This window comes from Oncorhynchus kisutch, linkage group LG25 (assembly GCF_002021735.2).
Source record: "Oncorhynchus kisutch isolate 150728-3 linkage group LG25, Okis_V2, whole genome shotgun sequence".
Taxonomy (NCBI): Eukaryota; Metazoa; Chordata; class Actinopteri; order Salmoniformes; family Salmonidae; genus Oncorhynchus; species Oncorhynchus kisutch.
In genome coordinates, this window is record NC_034198.2 from 16,627,530 (window position 1) to 16,652,629 (window position 25,100).

General features: G+C 44.5%; 1 protein-coding gene across 4 annotated transcripts in view; it reads left to right on the forward strand.

The window, feature by feature from the left end:
• ca10a (carbonic anhydrase Xa) overlaps nucleotides 1-25,100 on the forward strand; it is a 314,149-nt gene that overhangs the window by 63,486 nt on the left and 225,563 nt on the right. For all 4 annotated transcript variants that reach the window (XM_031805092.1, XM_020461130.2, XM_031805093.1 and 1 more), the window contains exon 3: nucleotides 12,063-12,137. In XM_031805092.1, the coding sequence (XP_031660952.1) occupies nucleotides 12,063-12,137 (75 nt within the window). The remainder of the gene's footprint in view (nucleotides 1-12,062; nucleotides 12,138-25,100) is intronic.

The window sequence follows — 25,100 nt, forward strand, 5'->3', positions numbered from 1 at the left end:
AAATTGGTATAAATGTTTTTGAAGAAATGTGGATCATCCTGAATTGGACCATACATATTAATGAGCCAAATCTCTTTTTCGTCCACTTTCATATTCAAAAGGATCCACCTTCCTTGCGAATCATTCAGGATTATTTGCACATTCAGATCAACATTTTTGTTAATTAATATCGTCACACCCTTTGAGTTCCTTTGTCCATGACAGAAAATCATTCCTTTTTCCACGCAACTTCATCTATATGTTATATTCCTTTTCTTTTAGCCATGTAAAGACTGATCTTCTTTTTTTATAATCTGCCAAACCATTACAATTATAACTAGCTGTACTTATTTCACCCCTTACCATAACTAGATACTATTCTCAGGCTAAATGTATCATAATTAGTGCTTGTAAAGTTACTCCCATCAGAGGTATTATGAAGGTCAAAACTAGAGCTTTCAATTGTCTGATATTTATAATTCAAGAAATAGGTTCTAGCAATATTTGTTTTATTTCCTTGCCTGTTTGCTTGTGAGCCAATGCCACAGATGTTAGAAAATTTTGACAAATTATGTGTGTCACAAATCTGAATAGGTTAATGTGTATGATATTGGATATGATATAATGAGAGTGTGTATGATGTCTGTATAAGAGTAAGACTAATGTGTGATGTCCAAATAAAATAATAACTCTGCCAATTTTGAGTCATAACTCTGCCAATTGAGTGTCTATGTGTGTAACATGTAGTGCGTATAACCTTAATATTCATCATTATAATCCATATCGTATCACCATCATAGTTGCGTCATAATTACCTTTAACACAATTGAAAAACACATCCCAGCATTTCCATAGCAATTGATGTTTCACATGATCATGAAAGAGACCTTGCATTACTCTAGAGAAGGCTTCACTACAGTAAATGTATTCCGTACAATATGTTATTATTCCCCAATGCCACTATTTTGATATATTCCCCTTGCTTGATGTAAACATATATAAACTTGTAGACAAATAGACAAACATTAAACACATAAAATTATAAAACAGTTCTCGACAAGAGAGAGAGAGGGAGGAAAGAGAGAATAGCGAGATCAGGTGTGTGTGTGTATGTATAAATCCGTATGTGTAAGCAAGCATGTAGTTGAGTACGTGTGTTCATATCCACTTCATAATGTACAGATATTTTAAACAGTTCCCATACCATCTTTTTTTTGTAAACTGAAGTCCCTGTAGAATTTAGTACAGCCACGGTGTTATGGAGCTGTCTCGGAATAGCTGTCCATCTATAAAGAGTTTGTCCACAATGATAAAGGCACACCTACCATCTGTAACGGTTTTCTAGTGGTGATGAAGGAGAGTCGGACCAAACTGCAGCGTGTCGATTGAGATTCATGTTTAATCAAATAAAGAAACACGAACACTACACAAAACAATAAACGTAATCGAAACCGAAACAGCCTATCTAGTGCAAACTAACCGAGAGTACACATAGGACACTAAGGACAATCACCCACGACAAACTCAAAGAATATGGCTGCCTAAATATGGTTCCCAATCAGAGACAACGATAAGCACCTGCCTCTGATTGAGAACCATTCCAGACAGCCATAGACTTTGCTAGATAACCCACTAAGCTACAATCCCAATACCACCACCAATACCCCAAGACAAACACACCACAATTACAAAAACCCCATGCCACACCCTGGCCTGACCAAATACATAAAGATAAACACAAAATACTTTGACCAGGGCGTGACAGAACCCCCCCCCCTAAGGTGCGGACTCCCGAACGCACAACCTAAACCTGTAGGGGAGGGTCTGGGTGGGCATCTGTCCGCGGTGGCGGCTCTGGTGCTGGACGTGGACCCCACTCCATAATTGTCTTAGTCCACCTCCTTAGTGTCCCTTGAGTGGCGACCCTCGCCGCTAACCTTGGCCTAGGAAACCTAACAATGGGCCCCACTGGACTGAGGTAGCTCGGGACCGAGGGGAAGCTCGGGACCGAGGGGAAGCTCGGGACCGAGGGGAAGCTCGGGACCGAGGGGGAAGCTCGGGACCGAGGGGGAAGCTCGGGAGTGAGAGGAAGCTCAGGAGTGAGAGGAAGCTCAGGCAGGTTGATGGATCTACCAGATCCTGGCTGGCTGGTGGTTCCGGCAGATCCTGGCTGACTGGCACTTCTGGCGGATCCTGGCTGACTGGTGGATCCTGGCTGACTGGCGGATCCTGGCTGACTGGCGGATCCTGGCTGAATGGCGGATCCTGGCTGATCCTGGCAGACTGGCGGATCCTGGCCGACTGGCAGATCCTGGCAGATCCTGGCCGACTGGCAGATCCTGGCCGACTGGCAGTTCTGGCGGATCCTGGCCGACTGGCGGATCCTGGCCGACTGGCGGATCCTGGCCGACTGGCAGTTCTGGCGGATCCTGGCTGACTGGCGGATCCTGGCCGACTGGCAGTTCTGGCGGATCCTGGCTGACTGGCGGATCCTGGCAGACTGGCGGATCCTGGCCGACTGGCGGATCCTGGCCGACTGGCGGATCCTGGCCGACTGGCGGATCCTGGCCGACTGGCGGATCCTGGCCGATCCTGGCTGACTGGTGGATCCTGGCAGACTGGCGGATCCTGGCTGAATGGCAGATCTAACTGATCCTGGCAGACTGGCGGATCCTGGCTGACTGGCAGATCCTGGCCGACTGGCAGATCTGGCGGATCCTGGCCGACTGGCGGATCCTGGCCGACTGGCGGATCCTGGTCGACTGGCGGATCCCGGTCGACTGGCAGTTCTGGCAGATCCCGGCTGACTGGCGGATCTGGAAGAGTCTGGTTGACTGGCAGATCTGGAAGAGTCTGGTTGACTGGCAGATCTGGAAGAGTCTGGTTGACTGGCGGATCTGGAAGAGTCTGGTTGACTGGCGGATCTGGAAGAGTCTGGTTGACTGGCGGATCTGGAAGAGTCTGGTTGACTGGCGGATCTGGAAGAGTCTGGTTGACTGGCAGATCTGGAAGAGTCTGGTTGACTGGCAGATCTGGAAGAGTCTGGTTGACTGGCAGATCTGGAAGAGTCTGGTTGACTGGCAGATCTGGAAGAGTCTGGTTGACTGGCAGATCTGGAAGAGTCTGGTTGACTGGCAGATCTGGAAGAGTCTGGTTGACTGGCAGATCTGGAAGAGTCTGGTTGACTGGCAGATCTGGAAGAGTCTGGTTGACTGGCAGATCTGGAAGAGTCTGGTTGACTGGCAGATCTGGAAGAGTCTGGTTGACTGGCAGATCTGGAAGAGTCTGGTTGACTGGCAGATCTGGAAGAGTCTGGTTGACTGGCAGATCTGGAAGAGTCTGGCTGACTGGCAGATCTGGAAGAGTCTGGCTGACTGGCAGACTGGCGACGCTAGGCGACTGGCGACGCTGGGCAGACTGGCAGTGCTGGGCAGACTGGTGGCGATGCTGGGCAGACTGGTGGCGATGCTGGGCAGACTGGCGGCGCTGGGCAGACTGGCGGTGCTGGGCAGACTGGCGGTGCTGGGCAGACTGACAGCGCTGGGCAGACTGGTGATGCTGGGCAGACTGGCGGCGCTGGGCAGACTGGCGGCACTAGCTGCTCCATATAGGCTGACAGCTCTGGCGGCTTCTTACACACTGACAGCTCTGGCGGCTCCTTGCAGCCTGGCAGCTCCGTGCAGACTGACAGCTCCGTGCAGACTGACAGCTCCGTGCAGACTGACAGCTCCGTGCAGACTGACAGCTCCTTGCAGACTGGGTGCTCTATGCAGACTGACAGCTCTGGCTGCTCCATGTAGGCTGACAGCTCTGGCGGCTCCGTGCAGACTGTCAGCTCCTTACAGACTGGCAGCTCCTTGCAGACTGGTAGCTCCTTGCAGACTGGCAGCTCCTTGCAGACTGACAGCTCCATGCAGACTGGCTGCTCCATGCAGACTGGCTGCTCCATGCAGACTGGCTGCTCCATGCAGACTGGCTGCTCTATGCAGACTGACATCTCTGGCTGCTTCATGCAGACTGACAGCTCTGGCTGCTCCATGTAGGCTGACAGCTCTGGCGGCTTCTTACAGACTGGCAGCTCTGGCGGCTCCGTACAGACTGGCAGCTCCTTACAGACTGGCAGCTCCTTGCAGACCGGCAGCTCCGTGCAGACCGGCAGCTCCGTGCAGACCGGCAGCTCCTTACAGACCGGCAGCTCCTTACAGACTGGCAGCTCCTTACAGACTGGCAGCTCCTTACAGACTGGCAGCTCCTTGTAGACTGGCTGCGCTGAACAGGCGGGAGACTCCGGCCGCGCAGGAGAGGAGAAAGGCTCTGGCTGCGCTGAACAGGCGGGAGACTCCAGCAACGCTGTAGAGGAGAAAGGCTCCGGCAGCGCTGAACAGGTGGGCCGCACTGTAGGCCTGATGCGTGGTGCTGGCACTGGTATGCCGTGCATGCTATGCCAAGCCCACACCTTTCTTTCTACTCTGTCCAATACATCCTCCACACTCTCAGACTCAGCACTCTGCTTCGCCGACAGCTCCAATTCCATCCATGGCTCTGCCCAGGGTCCTTGTCCGTCAAGGATCTCCTCCCAAGTCCATTTATCCAAAGAGTGCAGCCTCTCCCAATGCTGCTGCTGCCTCTGTTGCTTCACCTGCTGCTGCCTTTGCTCCTGCAGCTGCCTTTGCTCCTGCAGCTGCCTTTGCTCCTGCTGCTGCCTTTGCTCCTGCTGCTGCCTTTGCTCCTGCTGCTGCCTTTGCTCCTGCTGCTGCCTTTGCTCCTGCTGCTGCCTTTGCTCCTGCTGCTGCCTTTGCTCCTGCTGCTGCCTTTGCTCCTGCTGCTGCTGTTGCTCCTGCTGCACCTGTCGCTTCTCCTGCTGCTGCTGTTGCTGCTGCCTCTGTTTACCACGCCGCTTGGTCCTTGGTTGGTGGGTGATTCTGTAACGGTTTTCTAGTGGTGATGAAGGAGAGTCGGACCAAACTGCAGCGTGTCGATTGAGATTCATGTTTAATCAAATAAAGAAACACGAACACTACACAAAACAATAAACGAAACCGAAACAGCCTATCTAGTGCAAACTAACCGAGAGTACACATAGGACACTAAGGACAATCACCCACGACAAACTCAAAGAATATGGCTGCCTAAATATGGTTCCCAATCAGAGACAACGATAAGCACCTGCCTCTGATTGAGAACCATTCCAGACAGCCATAGACTTTGCTAGATAACCCACTAAGCTACAATCCCAATACCACCACCAAAACCCCAAGACAAACACACCACAATTATAAAAACCCCATGCCACACCCTGGCCTGACCAACTACATAAAGATAAACACAAAATACTTTGACCAGGGCGTGACACCATCCATCCTTTGTTGTCTTTGTACTGGATACGGTTTCTAACGACGTTCGTTTATCTCCTGGAAATTGGTAATTGAGACCGAATTTGGTCCCTTTAAGCTCCCTTCCTCTGCTTTTGATCAGCTCCTTTTGTTGGTAGTGTTCAAATTTTGATCAGTCGGGGACCCTTGGTCTTGTCGCTCCGAGCTCCAAGTCTGTGCACTCGGTGGAAAGCCACCTTGTTTACAGTCTATAGGAAGTTTCAATGAGGATTTCATGAATTCTCTGATCGCGCCCTCTGGATTATTGGATGCGTCCTCAGGAATACCGGAAAAAATTTGATTTTAACGCTTGCTATGACTTTATATGTCTAGTAGCGTCTCCTTCATCACCCTGTTTTCCCTGAGTAGACAATCCATGTTGGAATCGTGTATTTCTACCTTGGCTGTGAGTGTCTTGTTTTCTCTTTGGAGCTTGAGAATTTCACTCTGGCTGAACTCCAAACTCCCCCTCAGCATTGCTACCTCCTCACACAACCTTTCCATTGTTGCATGGATTCCATGGAATTGCATGGAATCGTCCATGTCTGTAGATTAATCTGTTTTTCCTTTTTTTGTCGGGTTCAAGTTATTCTGTGAGGTGTTCGGATCTATCCACGAAGGAGTATGTTGTTCCTCCTAAGCGTAAAGTTGTTGGTACTCTTCGATTTCCCTCAGGATCTGCTTGGTATCCAGATTGGCTCTATACTGCAACCAGTTGTTTTACGAAAAGATAACAATGAGTCTTTCCCACGATGACGACAGGTGTCTGTAGTACAGCCAGCTATCACTTGCGGAATCCACACACCAAAAAAAGGAACACAAACTTGCAGTCCCAGCCATAAAGGCTAACCGCGTTGTGAAACCCTTAGTAACAAAACTTTAGTTCGGATTAAAATCGATTTAATGTAAAACGTTTAATGTAAACAACAAACTGAGTGTAGACAGTACAGTGTCCTGTTGCGCGCTCTGATGACGTCTCTCTCTCGTAAGCTCAATTTTATTGTGGAGGACTTAATTATTCCTGCTGCCGTGGATATGCCTGGGACAATACTGGGGGTAAAGGACCAAAAAACTATATAGACAATGCCTTCATCAAACAACACTGTTTCACGACGCATATGTGACATGGCAGGAGATGTTTTGAAACAATTACTGCTTCGCATACAAGCCAGTGAATTCTATGCGTTACAGCTGGATGAGTCAACAGACGTGGCGGGCCTGGCACAGCTCCTGGTATATGTCCGTTACGTTTATGGGGGGTCAAGACATCCTCCACTGGAAACAACGAGAACATATTTTTTTAAGTACTGGACAGCTTTGTGACATCAAATGTACTTTGGTGGTCAAGATGTGTTGGTATCTGTACTGATGGCACAGAAGCCATGACAGGGAGACATAGTGGAGTGGTAACGTGTGTGCAAGCAGTTGCTCCCGACGCCACATGGGTACACTGCAGCATCCACCGGGTGGCTCTTGCTGCCAAGGGAATGCCTGACAGCTTGAAAGACATTTTGGATGCTACTGTGGTTAACTTTGATGGTTAACTTTGTTAAAGCAAGGCCCCTGAACTCTCGTGTGTTTTCTGCCTTATGCAATGATATGGGCAGCGACCATGTAACGCTTTTACAACATACAGAAGTGCACTGGTTATCAAGGGGTAAAGTATTGACACGTTTTTTTTTAGAGATGAGCTTAAAGTTTTCTTTACTGACCATAATTTTCATTTGCTTGACTGCTTGCATGATGGCGAGTTTCTCACACGACTGACCTATTTGAGTGATGTTTTTTCTCACCTGAATGATCTGAATCTAGGATTACAGGAACTCTCTGCAACTATATTCAATGTGCAGGACAAAATTGAGGCTATGATTAAGAAGTTGGAGCTCTTCTCTGTCTGCATTAACAAGGACAACACACAGGTCTTTCAATCATTGTATGATTTTTTTGTGTGCAAATGGACTCAAGCTTATGGACAATGTCAAATGTGATATAACGAAGCACCTGAGGGAGCTGAGTGCGCAATTATGCAGGTGCTTACCTGAAATTGACTAAACAAACACCTGGATTCATTATCCCTTTCATGCCCTGCCTCCAGTCCACTTGCTAATATCTGAACAAGAGAGCCTCATTGAAATTGCAACAAGCGGTTCTGTGAAAATTGAATTTAATCAGAAGCCACTGACAGATTTCTGGATAGGGCTGTGCTCAGAGTATCCTGCATTGGCAAATCATGATGTTTTGACACTAATGCCCTTTGCATCCACATACCTATGTGAGAGTGGACTGTGTGTGGAAAATGATTTAAGACTGAGATGTTCTCCCAACATTGCAGAGTTATGTGCTTCCTTTCAAGCACACCCTTCTCATTAACCTGTGGTGAGTCATTCACAATTTTTGATGAACAAATAAGGTTTTATATGTAAGATGGTTAAATAAAGAGCAAAATTATTGATTATTATTATATTATTATTTGTACCCTGGTCCTATAAGAGCTCTTTGTCACTTCCAACGAGTCGGGTTGTGACAAAAACTCACACTCATTCTTATGTTTAATAAATGTATCGTATAGTGTGTGTGCGGCAGGCTTACAATGATGGCATAAAACAACATGTGAGAGTGCGCTGACCCTGGTGCTAGAGGGGGTACACAGCTGAGACTTGAATGTTTGAAGGGGTACGTAACTATAAAAAGTTTGGTAACCGCTGTTATAGAATATCAAAAACGTGTCCTTTAAAGATATCCCCTGATATCGACCCTTTCACCCAGTGTTGGCTTGATTGAGAGTGTCAGGGGCCCATCCATCGAGTGGATGGGCCCCTGACACACACACACATGGCCATTATAGGGCCCCACAGACAGCAGCGGGGTCGGAGATAATTGTCTCATAAGTTAGTATGCACAGCTGTCGGCAAGGTCAAGTTTCATTTATGGATGGACGGGTGTCGCTATTGTCTCACTCTGCTTCCTCTCTCTCTCTCTCTCTCTCTCTCTCTCTCTCTCTCTCTCTCTCTGTCTCTCTCTCTCTCTCTCTCTCTCTCTCTCTCTCTGTGTGTGTCTTTTTCTGCATGGCTGAGCAGGTGGATTGCAAGTGCATTTTGATGAATATTAATGGGAGTTTTTGACAATTATATGAAAATCAATTGTTTATTTACAGTCTACTTGTGTTTATAGGTGGTTGGTAGGGACTTGCCAGGCTAGGCCGGGGTAGGCCGCACACACAGAGATGCATGGGTATGGAAAGCACGTAGCTAACGATGACTCAGTTCTGAACAATAGAAAATGTTCAATTATCAGGTTATTGGAGTTGATCAGCCATACTTTACAGACCAGTTTACTGAAAACCTGTTACCAGTCAGTTGAAACAACTGAAAATGTAGTAAGCCATTGTCTTGCATTGGACGTTTATTTGGCTTATTTAACCCTGTAAAGCAGGGGTAGGCAACTAGATTCGGCCAAGGGATGATTTTTGTCGGAGCGGATGGTCGGGGGCAGGAACATAATTATAATACGTTGTACACAGCAAATTGACCACAACTAGCCTAAAAAGGCAAAAAATAACGATCATATTATACCTTGAATTACGTTGAGATACGAGTTTCTAAATTAAATAATTATTTTGCTAAATTCCTGGTGATTTTACAGTGTTTTTTTAACCCCCCAAAAATATATATTTTTGTATTTATTATTTAAATAATTTCTTGATAGAAACTTTAGGGAGCCAAAATAAAATAATTTGCGGACCGGTTTAGGCCCATGGGCCGCCTGTTGCCCACCCCTTGTATAAAGGTTTCTAGTTTTAATTACATAGAGCAAAGATTAATTAGGTTAATAACTCCTGTCAGTCTACTGATCAACTTGACGGGAGAAGGATATTGGCCCTATATTGACACGTGACCTTGCTTGATTGATTGCTTGCAGTCTAGATGGATCCTGATGTGAATACTGACACATTAGTTTTCAGCATCTAAACTACAAATTACTGCTGCGCCTCACTCATATGATCACCATATATGATCATCATCACTGTTCTGGGTTCAGCTAGAGGCGGGTGAAATTAACAGTGATCTATCATTTTGCCATATGCATCCCCCCATCCCTCCCTCCCTTCCTCCCCTCAGGGTCCCGTCTGCATATCCTTTAATAGATTGGAAGCATTTCCTTTTTGCTGATGCCAGTAAGTGTGTTTCGGGGCCACAGCCAAGCAGTGTGGGAAATGGAACACAACTTTTTCTGCTGTCCTGCTGTCTAGCTCTCTCTTTTCTCCCTTTTTTCTCTTTTCTCACTCTCCCACTCTCTCTCTTCAGCTCTCTCTCTCACTTTTCTGTCTTTCTCTCTCCCTTCATCCCTCCCTTCTGTCCTAATAATGTTCTCTCCCTCTCTCGCTCAGTTACTCTTCCTCCTCTCCCCTGTCTCACAGGAAGTGATGATGTCTTGTCTCTAGGCGAGCGCTGCCACAGAATATGGCGGCCAATTGTTCCAGAATTTTTAAAATTATTTCTGTCTGTCTCAGACAGTTCTGAATAATTAACAGTGATAGGCTTGCTCATTATACCCATTAGAAATGACAAAACAAAGAAATCGCTTCAATGTGATGGTTCCATTCAACTGATTGCTTTCACAAGTACAGCTCCCCATAAACAGAGTTGATTCTGAGAAAAATGTTGTCACTAGGGATCCTAAGTAAATCATTTTTGGCCCAAGATTCAGGCTATCTGAAAAGTAGCTTTGAATTCATCAAAATGATTTTATACTTTATGTGTAGACCGGTATCTGTGCCACCTTGTTGCAGCCTAAGAGCTGGGGAGATAGAGAGGCTTTATGCAGTATTTTCAGTGGTAACTGCAGCTTATCAGCAGCTTCCTCTAAAGCCCCTCCTTATTTTTAAATTTTAAATTTAAATTTTAACATTTTTACCCCTTTTTCTCTCCAAATTCGTGGTGTCCAATTGTGAGTAATTACTATCATGTCTCATCGCTACAACTCCCGTACGGGCTCGGGAGAGACGAAGGTCGAAAGCCATGTGTCCTCCGAAACACAAACCAACCAAGCGGCACTGCTTCTTAACACAGCGCACATCCAACCCGGATGCCAGCCACACCAATGTGTCGGAGGAAACACAGTGCACCTGGCGACCTTGGTTAGCGTGCACTGCACCCGGCCCGCCACGGGAGTCGCTGGTGCGCGACGAGACAAGGATATCCCTACCGGCCAAACCCTCCCTAACCCGGACGACGCTAGGCCAATTGTGCGTCGCCACACGGACCTCCCGGTCGCGGCCGGTGGCGACAGAGAGCCTGGGCGCGAACCCAGAGTCTCTGGTGGCACAGCTAGCGCTGGGATGCAGTGCCCTAGACCACTGCGCCACCCAGGAGGCCCAGCGCCTCCTTATTTTTACTAGGATCCCTAGACCTACACACACATGCATTGACACATACACAGGATGCCACGTTATTGGTTCTTACCCCTGATTGGTTCTAACCCCCCTGTGTTTTTCAGTGGAAGTTCTTCCTGTCGAGACACCTATGGAATAGTGGAGGAGACTCTTATTTACACCTTATAATGTTGTTGAATTCACTGCAATAGTGTAGTTATAGCTATGTAGGAATTGGAAGGATTGGTCCTTTGAGCCGGATAGCCATTGTTCAATTGCAATCTGAAACAATTCAATTTTACCCAAACTCTTTACACTGCAATTGTGTTGCTGTCTCATGATGGGTTTTTGGTGGTGACTAAATGGAGAGTAAAACTAATTATATTGCAGAGAGGCAACACGGACATGTCGGTTATAATAGGTTATAATAGTGGAAACACTGACTCACTATGCAATGTTCAGTGACTCTGGCATCAAGGGTGGTGTTTACTTCCACTTCATTTTACATCGGAAGGGGAAAAGCAATCTATCATTTGGAGAAACCAGTCAGCGGCCAGTCAGGATGGTTAAGATCCATTTTTGGGGGCCGTATGCTGTTCGACACCCGCAGGGAGGTAAAACTTCAGACTTTCTGCCAGACGGGTAGCTGTTGATTGTCCAGTTGATTGCCTGGGAGAAAAGAAGGTTTTTGCACTCCTGTGTCCATCCTCTCTATGTAATTGAACCTGCACCTAGTCTAGGGGTAGGCTAGACCACTCTTCGAAGGGGGTATAAGAACCACCCACCACCCCGTACTTCCATTACGCAGAGGTAAGGCAAGGCAACCTCTAGCCCCTCCATTAAGCCTTCCTTCCCAGCGCAACCGAATGAACAAAACAAGTTGAGGTGTAAAAAGCAATATCCCCAAAGCTCTTCTGGTAATTCTGGGTCTCAACCCTCCCTTTTTAGCGGGACCTTTACCTATTCACCTCAATTATAAAGTCCAGCCCTCCTCTAATCTGGGCTTTTTACTGCGCACAACATAACAGAATGCATTTCCAGACTAATGCCCGAGGAAGGTGTGTGTGCGTGTACTTACACTTGTATATGTACCAGTATGTGTTATGTGTACGTGCACTTGTGTGTAGGATTTCCAATCTCGTGTTCTGTTTGTTCTCTGCCTGTCTTCAGGGAGTATTTGTTTGCCAATTCCTCTTCCTGAAAAGGTTAGAGAGGTTGGCTGGAAAGGATGAGGATCAACATGGAACATTTACATGAAGGAGTAGAGTCAGCAGGTGTTGTCTCTAATTAACATACATCTGATTGACATGCATGTTCTCTGTTTCCTTCCTCTCCGACAGCTCAGCCAAATGTACCTAAAATACATGAGGGATGGTGGGCGTACAAGGAGGTTGTTCAGGGGAGTTTTGTACCAGGTAAGAATCCTTATACTGTACTGTGTGCAGTTAAGACTGCTGTTTATTTTCTGTAAGGTTGATTGTTTTAATGTGAAGTGTGAAGAACATTGCATATTTTCTATTTCATAGCTCGACAGACTACCTTGCCACAGGCTCTGTTTTTAATGCTTACAAGACATTCGTTGCCTTTGTCATGTAGTTCATGTTGTTTGGTTGCTGATTGACTGGCAGGTGTACAAAGGCCTTTCTTTCTACCTCGTTAATTTCCCTCTATGTGTACCCGTCAGCCCAATTATTTCCTAAGATTGTACTTTTCTGCTGCTGAGCTGTTGAGGGCTTTCGATGATGCCTGCAAGTGTGTGTGTGTGTGTTGTGTTAATGCATGCCTTTTATTAAAGCCTGCGGATGTGTTATTTTATATGAATGTGTGTGTGTGTGCGTGTGTGTGTGTGTGTGTGCATCAGAATGCATTTGCATGCTTTTTTTATTACACCTGCAGTTGTATATGTGTATATGTCACACAAAATAACAGCTGGGAATCAACTGTCAGCGACTGAGGAGCGCTGTGTGTGTGCGTGCACGTAAGTGTGCGCGCGAGCGTGTCTGTTTGTCAGAGACACATCGTCATTGCAATGCTTTATCTCCAATATAATGTCAGTGCCCCTGTCCTCACAGGCCTTCCTGCACCACTAGCCAATCAACAGCAGCCGTCACCGCTAATACACTAGTTGTGATCCCCCTGTGCCGGTGAGGGGAGGAGGTACGGTAATCAGACGTTTTACGCCCTACTCTCTCAGGTCTCTGCCATATCGGAGCTGATAGTAGCCGATAAAGATGTAAACTTTACCCCGTGCGAATGAAGTGACATTACTGAGCTAGGGTGTGATAACCCTGAATCGGTTGATATGGCACTGTGGTAGTTAGAACTAGGACCACAGGGAGACTGTGGGGAGTCGGTCGGTAGTGTTGTTATGGATATTATTGTACCTGTTCAACTATTTTCATGGATAAAACGGTAGCTGTTAACATTTTGTATTAGTATTTGGTTTGACTAATTCCTCAGTCCCTTTCTGTATTCCAAATCATGTCTAGGGCATGGAGATATTAAGTCCCCCATCTATGTCTACTCATAACCAACTGCAAGACGTCCTGGTCCTGGGAATTCACAGGGTGCACATTGTATTTGATCTGTTTAGTTTTTTAAACCCAGCTCTCTGATTCTGTTAATGATTATTCATTGATTAGTTACTTCAGCAATAACATCTGCTAAAGATGTGTATGTGACCAATAACATTTGATTTGATGTTTGCTAGTGCTGGGCTGTTACAAAAATGTGCACTCTGAAGGGTCCACTCCACCGGGATTTTTGAACACTGTTGTACAGTAGGATATTTGTAAAAGCTAACGTGATCCCATGTTGTAGCCTTATGTCACATAACTGACCTTTGCAATATAATGTGCCCTTTCTAAGCTATCCCAATTAGCTTTAGTATTTCCCAAAGGTCAACGAGGACCATTAGTATATGCCTCCTTTTAATCTGCTCTGGGGAGACGATTCTCCCAGCCACAGATCTAGGATCAGCTCATTCTCAGTAGATCCTAATGCTAACTATCAGAGGGGGGAATACAAAACTAACCTTAGCTCAGTGTCTAGGGCCAACTCCATCCTAGTCATTCAGTGTACCGTCATCTCTTCAGAGAGCATTGAGAAGCAGCTCTTATTGGCACAGTATGGAGTTGAAGGTCATTTGAGATCATCAGCTTTGAGCATCATCTGGGGTCATTCCAGGAAGCCCGGCCCGGATGTGGATTTTGCTGTTTATTATTGTTGTTTTTTTACATAATTTTCCCCTCTATTCTCTTTATCCCATTTCAGCAGATTTTCTTGTTGATCCTGCTGAAAGATTATTTTAGAGGAGATAAAGGCTGTGCGGAATGGCTGGTTTCTGTGAGCTAGTGTTATGGAGGGAGGTAGAGAGAGGGGGGGGGGGCTTGGCAGGATCCAAAGCAGTGGTTGAACCATCTTGAATTGTCATGCTGGGATGAAGAGAGCTTCATGTGGAACAGGTAGCATGCTGTTCAGCCAGACAGAGGTGTCAAGATGAACATGTGGTCTCAGGGTGAGAAAGGGGGTTGCATGAAAGTGACTGGTTAACACCCACTCCCTTCCCTTAACTGAAATGACTATCATTTCAGAAATCTCAGTTTATCTCTTGGTCGAATTTCTCTTCTTTTTCTCTCTCTTCCTCTACTTTTTCTCTTCTTTCCCTCTCCCCCCCCTCTCTCTTTCTCCGCCCTCTAGTTCTTTAAAATATCCCTTCTCTGTCCTGTGCTACTGGAGCGAGATGCGAGGTAGATAGAGAGAGCGATGCGACTCAGCTGGCCTGGCTAGCTGCTGGTTGTCTCTCTGATGTGTAGCTGGTAGGCATCTGATGGTTCTCTGGTGTGTAGTGTTGGACTGTGTAGTGTTGGACACAGACCCTCTCCATGACAGGCACTGGACTAATGAGAGAGAGTGGAGATGGAGAGGACTGGGAGCGAGAGAAAGAGAGACAGAGAGAGAGAATGAGAATGAGAGAGAGAGAGAGAGGGGGGGGGAGAACAAGAAAGAGGGGGAGGAGGGTGAGAGGAAGAGACGAGGGTGGGAGATTGAGAGATAAAGAGTAAGAGATGAGAAGAGGCAATTATAACAACCATACAACCAATTCAGTGCTATTAGGTCTTTAAGGTCCATGAAGCGAAACAATGGAATCCATCTTCTTTTTCCTACTCTGCACTTGCAACAGTGTAACTATGTACCCCAGATGTAGCACCAGCTTTGCTGCAGTGGAAGTCTTCCGAATTACTGCTCCACTGCTTAAATGATAACAAGTCATGGAAGACTCTTGATCTGAAAAATATCAAATATGAGATATAATCAGACAGAAACAGACAATCAGTATGGTCTGTTGTTGAAGTGTCAAACTCCGTCATCTTTTTTCATGGTTAACTATTAGCACTTTCAATTCTCCATTCCCTTCTCTCTAAAAGTCGGATTTAAAATCCACACTTCTGTTTCGAATAATAATAGTATAAGAGTTAGTTTTCTTTGAAAGGAGGGGATTGATTAACAAATGAAAGGTTTCTTCAGCCTTACTTGAGTCTCGGTACTCAGAGACAAGGAGGATTCGCCAATTACAGGTTCCTGAGCTACCGTGTCCAAAACCCGGCTTCCTGAAAATCCCTTTAAAGCCTTTTAACTTAATTCTCCAGTTAAAGGGCAATTCCGATGCTTTTCAACCTCATTTTTATCATCTCCAGCACCAACCCAGTGTCTACATATGTGAAAACAATGCGTTTCTATGATCTGTGGTTAAAAATACAAGAATAAAGGTCCAAAACAATGCTGCTGTGACATCACAGGGTAGGATTAAAAACCTGCCATGAGTTTTAGGTATTTTCTTGCTCCCCACTTCACTGCGAATCTCATAGTGTTTTTTAAAATCACTGTTTTTAAAATGTTTGAACTTTTGATGATGTCATCAGGCAGGTTTTCACATATGTAGACACTGGTATTGTGCTGGAGATAATGAAATGAGGTTGAAAAGTGGTGGAATTGCCCTTTAAGCCCTTTCAAAATCACTGGCCGCTGCTAATTGTTATATATATATATATACATATATATATATATATATATATATATTATGTAAGTGTGTGTGTCTGGCAGATAGTGAGTGCTTCTCCGAGTAACAGTCTCTGATCGAAACTCAATTAAACAACACAGAGACGATCCACGAGGGTGCGGCAGCTTTGCAACCTGCGCTTTATTGGGGGGAAATTGATATCCTATAGCACTTTGCCAGCTTCTTTCTGCTAACAGGCACTAGAAGGACTAGCAAAGGGACAATGTGCATTAAAGATCCTTAGTGATGAAACACTGTTAGAGGTTATTGGAGGAACAATGTTGGCTGTTTTGATTGGATCAGTAGATGGGGTTTTGCATTGTGATTGGACCAGTAGATGAGGTTCTGCGTTGTGATTAGTAGTGTTTTTACGATACCAGAATTTTTACTTCAATACCGATACCAGGTTTAGTATCACGATACTCGTTACCGGAATGATACTCAATGCCAAAGTTATACCACGGCAAAGAAGAGAAAGCATATTAGCTTTCACAGAATAACAGAATAACCACTGGGCTTTATTTTTTATATTTTTTTACATTGAACAATATGTTGATGACTGGTTGAACAACTGAAATAACACATAGTATATCTTATATTCTATATTCAATTTATTTATTTACAAAAAATAAAACACCATATTAAATAACAGAAGCTAATCTTACAGCATCCCTATGCAAAACCTTATCTGAGACGCAGAGCATGCAATCATTTTACAATGACATCTAAACTGTTTTAAAATGTCAGGGTAATTTGCTAATCTATGGCCATAATATCTGGTAAATTTCATTCATTAGACCTATGATTCATTATTCATCTACAGTGCCTTCAGAAAACATTCACACCTCTTGACTTTCTCAACCTTTTGTTGCGTAACAACCTGAATTTAAAATGGATTAAATTGACATTTTGTGTCACTGGCCTACACACATTACCCCATAATGTCAAAGTGGAATCATGTATTTAGACATTTTTACAAATGAATAAAAAATGAAACGTTGAAATGGCTTGAGTCAACAAGTATTTAACCCCTTTGTTATGACAAGCCAATCTGGCCTGGCCTGATTCAGACAGTCTCCGCTGAACAGTTGGTGTTGATATGTGTCTGTTACTTGAACTCCGTGAAGCATTTATTTGGGCTGCAATCTGATGTTCAATTAACTCTAATGAACTTATCCTCTGCAGCAGAGGTAACTCTGGGTCTTCCTTTCCTGTGGCGGTCCTCTTGAGAGCCAGTTTCATCATAGCGTTTGATGGTTTTTGCTGCTGCAATTGAAGAAACTTTCAAAGTTCTTGACATTTTCCGGATTGACTGACGTTCATGTCTTAAAGTAATGATGGACTGTCATTTCTCTTTGCTTATTTGAGCTGTTCTTGCCATAATATGGACTTGGTCTTTTACCAAATAGGGCTATCTTCTGTATACCATCCTTACCTTGTCACAACACAACTGATTGGCTCAAACACATTAAAAAGGAAATAAATTCCACAAATGAACTTTTATCAAAGCACACCTGTTAATTGAAATGCATTCCAGATGACCTCATGAAGATGGTTGAGAGAATGCCTAGAGTGGACAAAGCTGTCATCAAGGCAAAGGGTGAATACTTTGAAGAATCTCAAATATAAAATATATTTAGATTTGTTTAACACTTTTTTGGTTACTACATGATTCCATATGTGTTGTTTCACAATTGTGATGTCTTCACTATTGTTCTAGAATGTAGACAATAAAGACAATACAAATAAACAAATACCCTTTATTGAGTAGGTGTTCCAAAAGGTTTGACTGGTACTATATGTCATTGCCACTCAAAAAACATTTGAATTGAGTTTCCAGTTGAATAACATTACAATGAAAATGTCATGTGTAAAACTGCTTTTCATGTTGTTTTACAACTAAACCTCCCTTGCACTGCACTGCTTTGTAACACATTTTGCATAGTTGTTTTGGTGGGCTGACCTTTACCATCTGCTCTGTAAGCAGTTCCAAAGTGTTCTCACAGTTCCCTTCTGGAACCATTTTGGTAATCAAACTACCCGTGTGGAGGTATGATGTTTTTGTTAGAAGAAGCCATGCTGTCGGAATTTTCTCCCCCCTCTGGCTTGCTTCTCAAAAGCTGCTGGTGCTTTGTCATCACCACTAGCCTGGCTATCTTACTACTGCAAGGGTTATGACGGTTATGGAATTCTGGGTAACGATTAAAATGTCAAAATTAGCTACGTCATACAGTACGTCATGAATACACCAATGCTTTGGTGACAACCCTGCGTAAAAAACAAATGGTTTTGACTCTGGAACTTTTGGGAAATTAGCTTTTCCTTCTGACTGTGCCGTTCTGCTCGTAAAATTAATACCAACTTTACCCAATTCATGAAAAAATGTGTAACTGCTATTGGGTAAACTATACCTACTTGAATATAAAGTTGAATACTCCTTTCTCCTTAAATGAATGCATTAAGATGATTATAAATATATATTTCATAGTTCACAGTTCACAGTTCACAGTTATTGTCCGTAATTGTCAGTTACACGATTACGCAATAATTGTGCCAGCCCTAACTACAGCCCCCTTTAGAAGATTCAGACAAATGATTAGACAGACTCGATCCTCTCAATCCCTATATGACGTGAGACACATTTGACAGAAGTACCGACATTAACAAAACTTCTAGTACCGAACCGTTTTTCAGTATCAGAAAAGTACTGACATTTTGGAATATCGTGCAACAGTAGTGATTGGACCAATAGCTGTGGTTCTGCATTGTGATTGAAGCAGTAGCTATGGTTCTGCTGGCCCATTGAGTTCTGATGATGATGGGGAAGTGAGTACCAGGCTGCCAGCACCAGGCTAGAGTGGAATTTAGCCAAGATACGGTCAAGGTGTGGAGGAGGACTGTGGGTGCTATTAGATGTTAGTTTAGGACTATGAAAGTAAACATATTAATTTATTATCTAGTACAGTGTACAGTTGAAGTCTGAAGTTTACATACACCTTAGCCAAATTCATTTAAATTCAGTTTTTCCACAATCCTTGTAAAAAATTCCCTGCCTTAAGTCAGTTAGGATGACCACTTTATTTTAAGATTGTGAAATGTTAGAATAATAGGAGAGAGAATTATTTATTTCAGCTTTTATTTATTTCATCACATTCCCAGTGGGTCAGACGTTTACATACACTCAATTGTTATTTGGTAGCATTGCCTTTAAATTGTTTAACTTGTGTCAAACGCTTCGGGTAGCCTTTCACAAGCTTCCCACAATAAGTTGGGTGAATTTTGGCCCATTCTCCTGACAGAGCTGGAGTAACTGAGTCAGGTTTGTCGGTCTCCTTGCTCGCACAAGATTTTTCAGTTCTGCCCACACATTTTTTATAGGATTGAGGTCAGGGCTTTGTGATGGCCACTCCAATACCTTGACTTTGTTGTCCTTAAGCCATTTTGCCACATCTTTGGAAGTATGCTTGGGGTCATTGTCCATTTGGAAGACCCATTTACGACCAAGCTTTAACTTCCTGACTGATGTCTTGAGATGTTCCTTCAATATATCCACATCATTTTCCTGCCTCATGATGCCATCTATTTTGTGAAGTGCACTAGTCCCTCCTGAAGCAAAGTACCCCCACAACATGATGCTGCCACCCCAGTGCTTCACGGTTGGGATGGTGTTCTTTGGCTTGCAAGCCTCCCCCTTTTTCCTCCAAACATGACGATGGTCATTATGGCCAAACAGTTCTATATTTTTATTCATCAGACCAGAGGACATTTCCCCAAAAAGTACGATCTTTGTCCTCATGTGCAGTTGCAAACCGTAGTCTGGCTTTTTTATGGCGGTTTTGTATCAGTGGCTTCTTCCTTGCTGAGCGGCCTTTCAGGTCATGTCAATATAGGACTTGTTTTACTGTGGATGTAGATACTTTTGTACCTGTTTCCTCCAGCATCTTCACAAGTTCCATTGCTGTTGTTCTGGGATTGATTTGCACTTTTTGCACCAAAGTACGTTCATCTCTAGGAGACACAACGAGTCTCCTTCCTGAGCGGTATGACAGCTGCGTGGTCCCATGGTGTTTATACTTGCGTAATATTATTTGTACATATGAACGTGGTACCTTCAGTCGTTTGGAAATTGCTCCCAAGAATGAACCAGACTTGTGGAGGTCTACAATTTTTTTTCTGAGGTCTTGGCTGATTTCTTTGGATTTTCCCATGATGCCAAGCAAAGAAGCACTGAGTTTAAAGGTAGGTCTTGAAATAAATCGACAGGTACACTTCCTATTATACATTTTCTACTTAAATATGCTGTGTCTGTAAGCATAGAGTTACATGTTTTGTAGCTTTTGGTAATAGCCAGTTGTCTGTAATGGTGGCTTTTTCTGCCAGTTCAATGGAATCCAATTGCAGGCAGGAATCTTTGTGGATTATACAGTATGAGATTGTTATGCGCTAAGCTTGCCTGCTACTCTGCTATGCTGTCTCAGCCTGTCTAACAATGCTGCTCTCTCTCTAATGATTATGTTTGTGCCAATCAATCCAGACGTTGTGTGATACCTGTATCCAATGATGTGTGTTGGGTTATGTAAGACCCACGGTAGTCACAACGTACAAAACAGCTGAAATGGATCGACACCGGCTCACACAGACCTTTCACTTCTCTTATATCTTGTATGCTCTACTTAGCTAGGGGGTTGGCAGGCACATGCACACACACACACACACACAGATTGACAGGGCCACAGAGGGTGGAGACAGATGGGGGTAGAAGTCAGTCCTAAGCTCCTTCTCTCTTCATACTTTACTGGGGGATACACACACAAATCCCTCTGATTAACCCACACACAGATAGTTACTGATTGATAGAGATTATTCATCGGATGTCTGTGTGTCTCATTGCTGCTGTGTAGGATTTTGTGGATATTGGGACAATAGAATGCTCCAAACTGGACTCAGTGTGCATTCTTGACTTGAACAGCCCTCCAGAAAGACAATCAGATATACAATGAGGGGATCCCTGCAATATACCTGCAACAGAATGTGACTCGTTGTCAGTCACTGCAGCCTTAGAGGAAGAGGTACATTCACAATGGCTGATTCTCCCATCGTCAGTGAAGGCATCACGGCGCACGCCACACACACACACACACACACACACACACACACACACACACACACACACACACACACACACACACACACACACACACACACACACACACACACACACACACACACTGCAGTGACAACTGTGGGTATTAAGTGGTGGTGTGACCTCTACTTTATTTACCCTCTACTGACTGACGGAGACAGACAGACAGACAGCATGTAGTGAAGGGCAAGGAGATGGAGGGAGGAAAGGAGAGGAGAGTAGATAGAGGGGAAGGCAGATTTTTACCAATCTAACTACATAACAACATAATGTTAATCATTTATTTCTATGGTAAATCTTTTGATAAACAAGGTGAATCAAGATGTAGCCTAGGCTTATTCACAATACAGGTGAATGCATCTTCAATGGGAGTTTGTGCATGCATTGAGTTATTGAGTTTTGGCTGATTTCATGGGGCTACAGATGAAAAACAATCTGTTTCCCTTCCATTTGGGACTTATTTTATTGTACTGATCTTCTTATATAAAAGTGTGTGCTGTCTCTTTAAGACCCATGACGTCCTTCACACAGTTAGAAGCTCAGCAAAGATGATCTTGACTGGGAGAGATGTGAGGCAAGCGGGGGAGATGAAGTGAATTCATAAAGTTTTTGGTCACAACCAGTTTGGAAATCTGCAATATTTAGCATATTCTCACAAACTCTTTACTAGGGTAGTACATTGATGTTAGCTTCAGCTGTAAGCAAGCAAGGGAAGTTAGCCTACAATGCTGGAAGCTACCAGTATATTATTGCATTGTAAAGTGTTCTAGCCTGTAATGGACATTGTTTTGCGAACAGTAATGAACAGTTGTTTCACTTCTACATGTCGTGTTGCATTATTCAAGTGTGTTATCTTCCGTGCAGCATGAGTGGTGATGCATCCCAAGACTCCCAGTAAGTGCGGTGGTTCCTCGGGACCGGCTAGAGCTGGCAATGAGTAAGTGGAGCAGGCACGGTGCACTCACACGATAAGGTGACATCGGCTGCTCAGATAGACAGACTAGATCCTCTCTCTAGCAGTAGACGACCTGAGACACGTTTGATAGAAGTACCGAAAGTAACAAAAATTCTAGTACCAAACCATTTTTCATGTGGTTTGGTACGGGGTCCCCTTATAGTAAGAGTGCACCGTGCCTGCTCCACTTACTCATTGCTAGCGCAAGCCTGTCCCAAAGTTTCGGTATACCGTGCAACACTAGTAGGAGATGAGGGGTGAAGAAAAATGGGAAGAGGGTAAATGAATGGTAAGGACAGGCCTGGAAAGTAAAGGTGACTGAGGAGAAAAAGGAGTATCTAAGTTGAGCATAGAAGATATAAGAGACGTGAAAGGAGGGTGGGGGAGAGAAGTGGAAGAAAAGTGGGATGAGAGGAGTGTAATGGAATAGAGCATCACATAGTGGAGAAGAGAGAATCAGAGTGAAAAATAAATAGAAGGATGAATGGGTGAATGAAGGAGACGTAAAGTGGAATTTTAGAGAGATGGAAACTCTCCAGGCTGGAAATATGATACATGATCCTCTGTTCGCCTTCAGTGAGGGCCAGTGACCGTTTTCTCTCCTTTTCAAATCCCTCCATTCCACACCTCCCCAAATCCCGCCATCCCACTGCCGGTGTAAAGCCATGGCCAGCTGTCAATCACACACTGTCATCTTATAGGGCAGAGGGAGGATTACCCTGGTTCACATGACTAGGAACAGGAGTTTTCCTCAGGCCATAACTCGCACTCCAAGATGGCATAGCAGTTCAGAGGTCTTTTGTCCTCGTCTGGTCGTGTCCCGTATATATATACTGTATATATATATTTACAACTTTCTTTGCATACATTTTTTATATATATTTTTTATTTTCCTTAAACTCATCTTCAAAACACCAATTATTCCGGAGCTAGCCAGCTGAAGAGTTCCATCAGTCACTCCTGGGCTACAATCACCTATCCTGACCCGTTTTACTGCCAACGCGGAGCCCCACCGGGCCTTCACAGCTGTACTACCGACATTATCTACCCGAGGGAGTTATCCAGCTTGCACCTCCGTCGCGACGTTACCTGAACGGCCATCTGCGGTCCGCTAATCGTTAGCTGTCTTATCGGCTGCTATCTGAATAGACCTATCGGACAATATTTTTTTATATATTTTTTTATTGGGCCTCTATAACTATATCTATTGTTTGTTTTTTTGCGAATTGGATTGATTCCCCCTACCACACGGAACCCCACTAATCCTACAGACAGAAACGCACGAGGTGGCTAAAAACAGATCTCCATCCTATGCTAGCTTGCTACCGATGGCCCGGCTAGCTGTCTGAATCGCCGTGACCCTAACCAACCTCACTACTCACTGGACCAATCATGCCTCCTTAATGTCAATATGCCTTATCCATTGCTGTTCTGGTTAGTGTTTATTGGCTTATTTCACTGTAGAGCCTCTAGTTCTGCTCACTATACATTATCCAACCTATTAGTTCCACCACCCACACATGCGATGACATCTCCTGGTTTCAATGATGTTTCTAGAGACAATATCTCACTCATCATCACTCAATACCTAGGTTTACCTCCACTGTATTCACATCCTACCATACCTTTGTCTGTACATTATACCTTGAAGCTATTTTATCGCCCTCAGAAATCTCATTTTACTCTCTGTTCCAGACGTTCTAGACGACCAATTCTTATTGCTTTTAGCCGTACCCTTATCCTACTCCTCCTCTGTTCCTCTGGCGATGGAGAGGTGAATCCAGGCCCTGCAGTGCCTAGCTCCACTCCTATTCCCCAGGCGCTCTCTTTTGATGACTTCTGTAACCGTAATAGCCTTGGTTTCATGCATGTTAACATTAGAAGCCTCCTCCCTAAATGTGTTTTATTCACTGCTTTAGCACACTCTGCCAACCCGGATGTTCTAGCTGTGTCTGAATCCTGGCTTAGGAAGACCACCAAAAATTCTGAAATGTTCATCCCAAACTACAACATTTTCAGACAAAATAAAACTGCCAAAGGGGGCGGTGTTGCAATCTACTGCAAAGATAGCCTGCAGAGTTCTGTCCTACTATCCAGGTCTGCACCTCTCTAAAAACAAGTCTCTCACCGTTGCCGCCTGCTATAGACCACCCTCTGCCCCCAGCTGTGCTCTGGACACCATATGTGAACTGATTGCTCCCTGGAACATGCTTAACACCCCAGACATCCTACAATCTAAGCTTGATGCCCTCAATCTCACACAAATTATCAATGAACCTACCAGGTACCTCCCCAAAGCCTTAAACACGGGCACCCTCATAGATATCATCCTAACCAACTTGCCCTCTAAATACACCTCTGCTGTCTTCAACCAAGATCTCAGCAATCACTGCCTCATTGCCTGCATCCGTAATGGGTCAGCGGTCAAACGACCTCCACTCATCACTGTCAAACACTCCCTGAAACACTTCATCGAGCAGGCCTTTCTAATTGACCTGGCCGGGGTATCCTGGAAGGATATTGATCTCATCCCGTCAGTAGAGGATGCCTGGTTATTTTTTTAAATGCCTTCCTAACCATCTTAAATAAGCATGCCCCATTCAAGAAACTTAGAACCAGGAACAGATATAGCCCTTGGTTCTCCCCAGACCTGACTGCCCTTAACCAACACAAAAACATCCTATGGCGTTCTGCATTAGCATCGAACAGCCCCCGTGCAATGCAGTTGTTCAGGGAAGCTAGAAACCATTATACACAGGCAGTTAGAAAAGCCAAGGCTAGCTTTTTCAAGCAGAAATTTGCTTCCTGCAACACTAACTAAAAAAAGTTCTGGGACACTGTAAAGTCCATGGAGAATAAGAACACCTCCTCCCAGCTGCCCACTGCACTGAAGATAGGAAATACTGTCACTACTGATAAATCCACTATAATTGAGAATTTTAATAAGCATTTTTCTACGGCTGGCCATGCTTTCCACCTGGCTACTCCTACCCCGGTCAACAGCACTGCACCCCCCACAGCAACTCGCCCAAGCCTTCCCCATTTCTCCTTCTCCCAAATCCAGTCAGCTGATGTTCTGAAAGAGCTGCAAAATCTGGACCCCTACAAATCAGCCGGGCTAGACAATCTGGACCCCTTCTTTCAAAAAATGTCTGCCGAAATTGTTGCCGCCCCTATTACTAGCCTGTTCAACCTCTCTTTCGTGTCGTCTGAGATTCCCA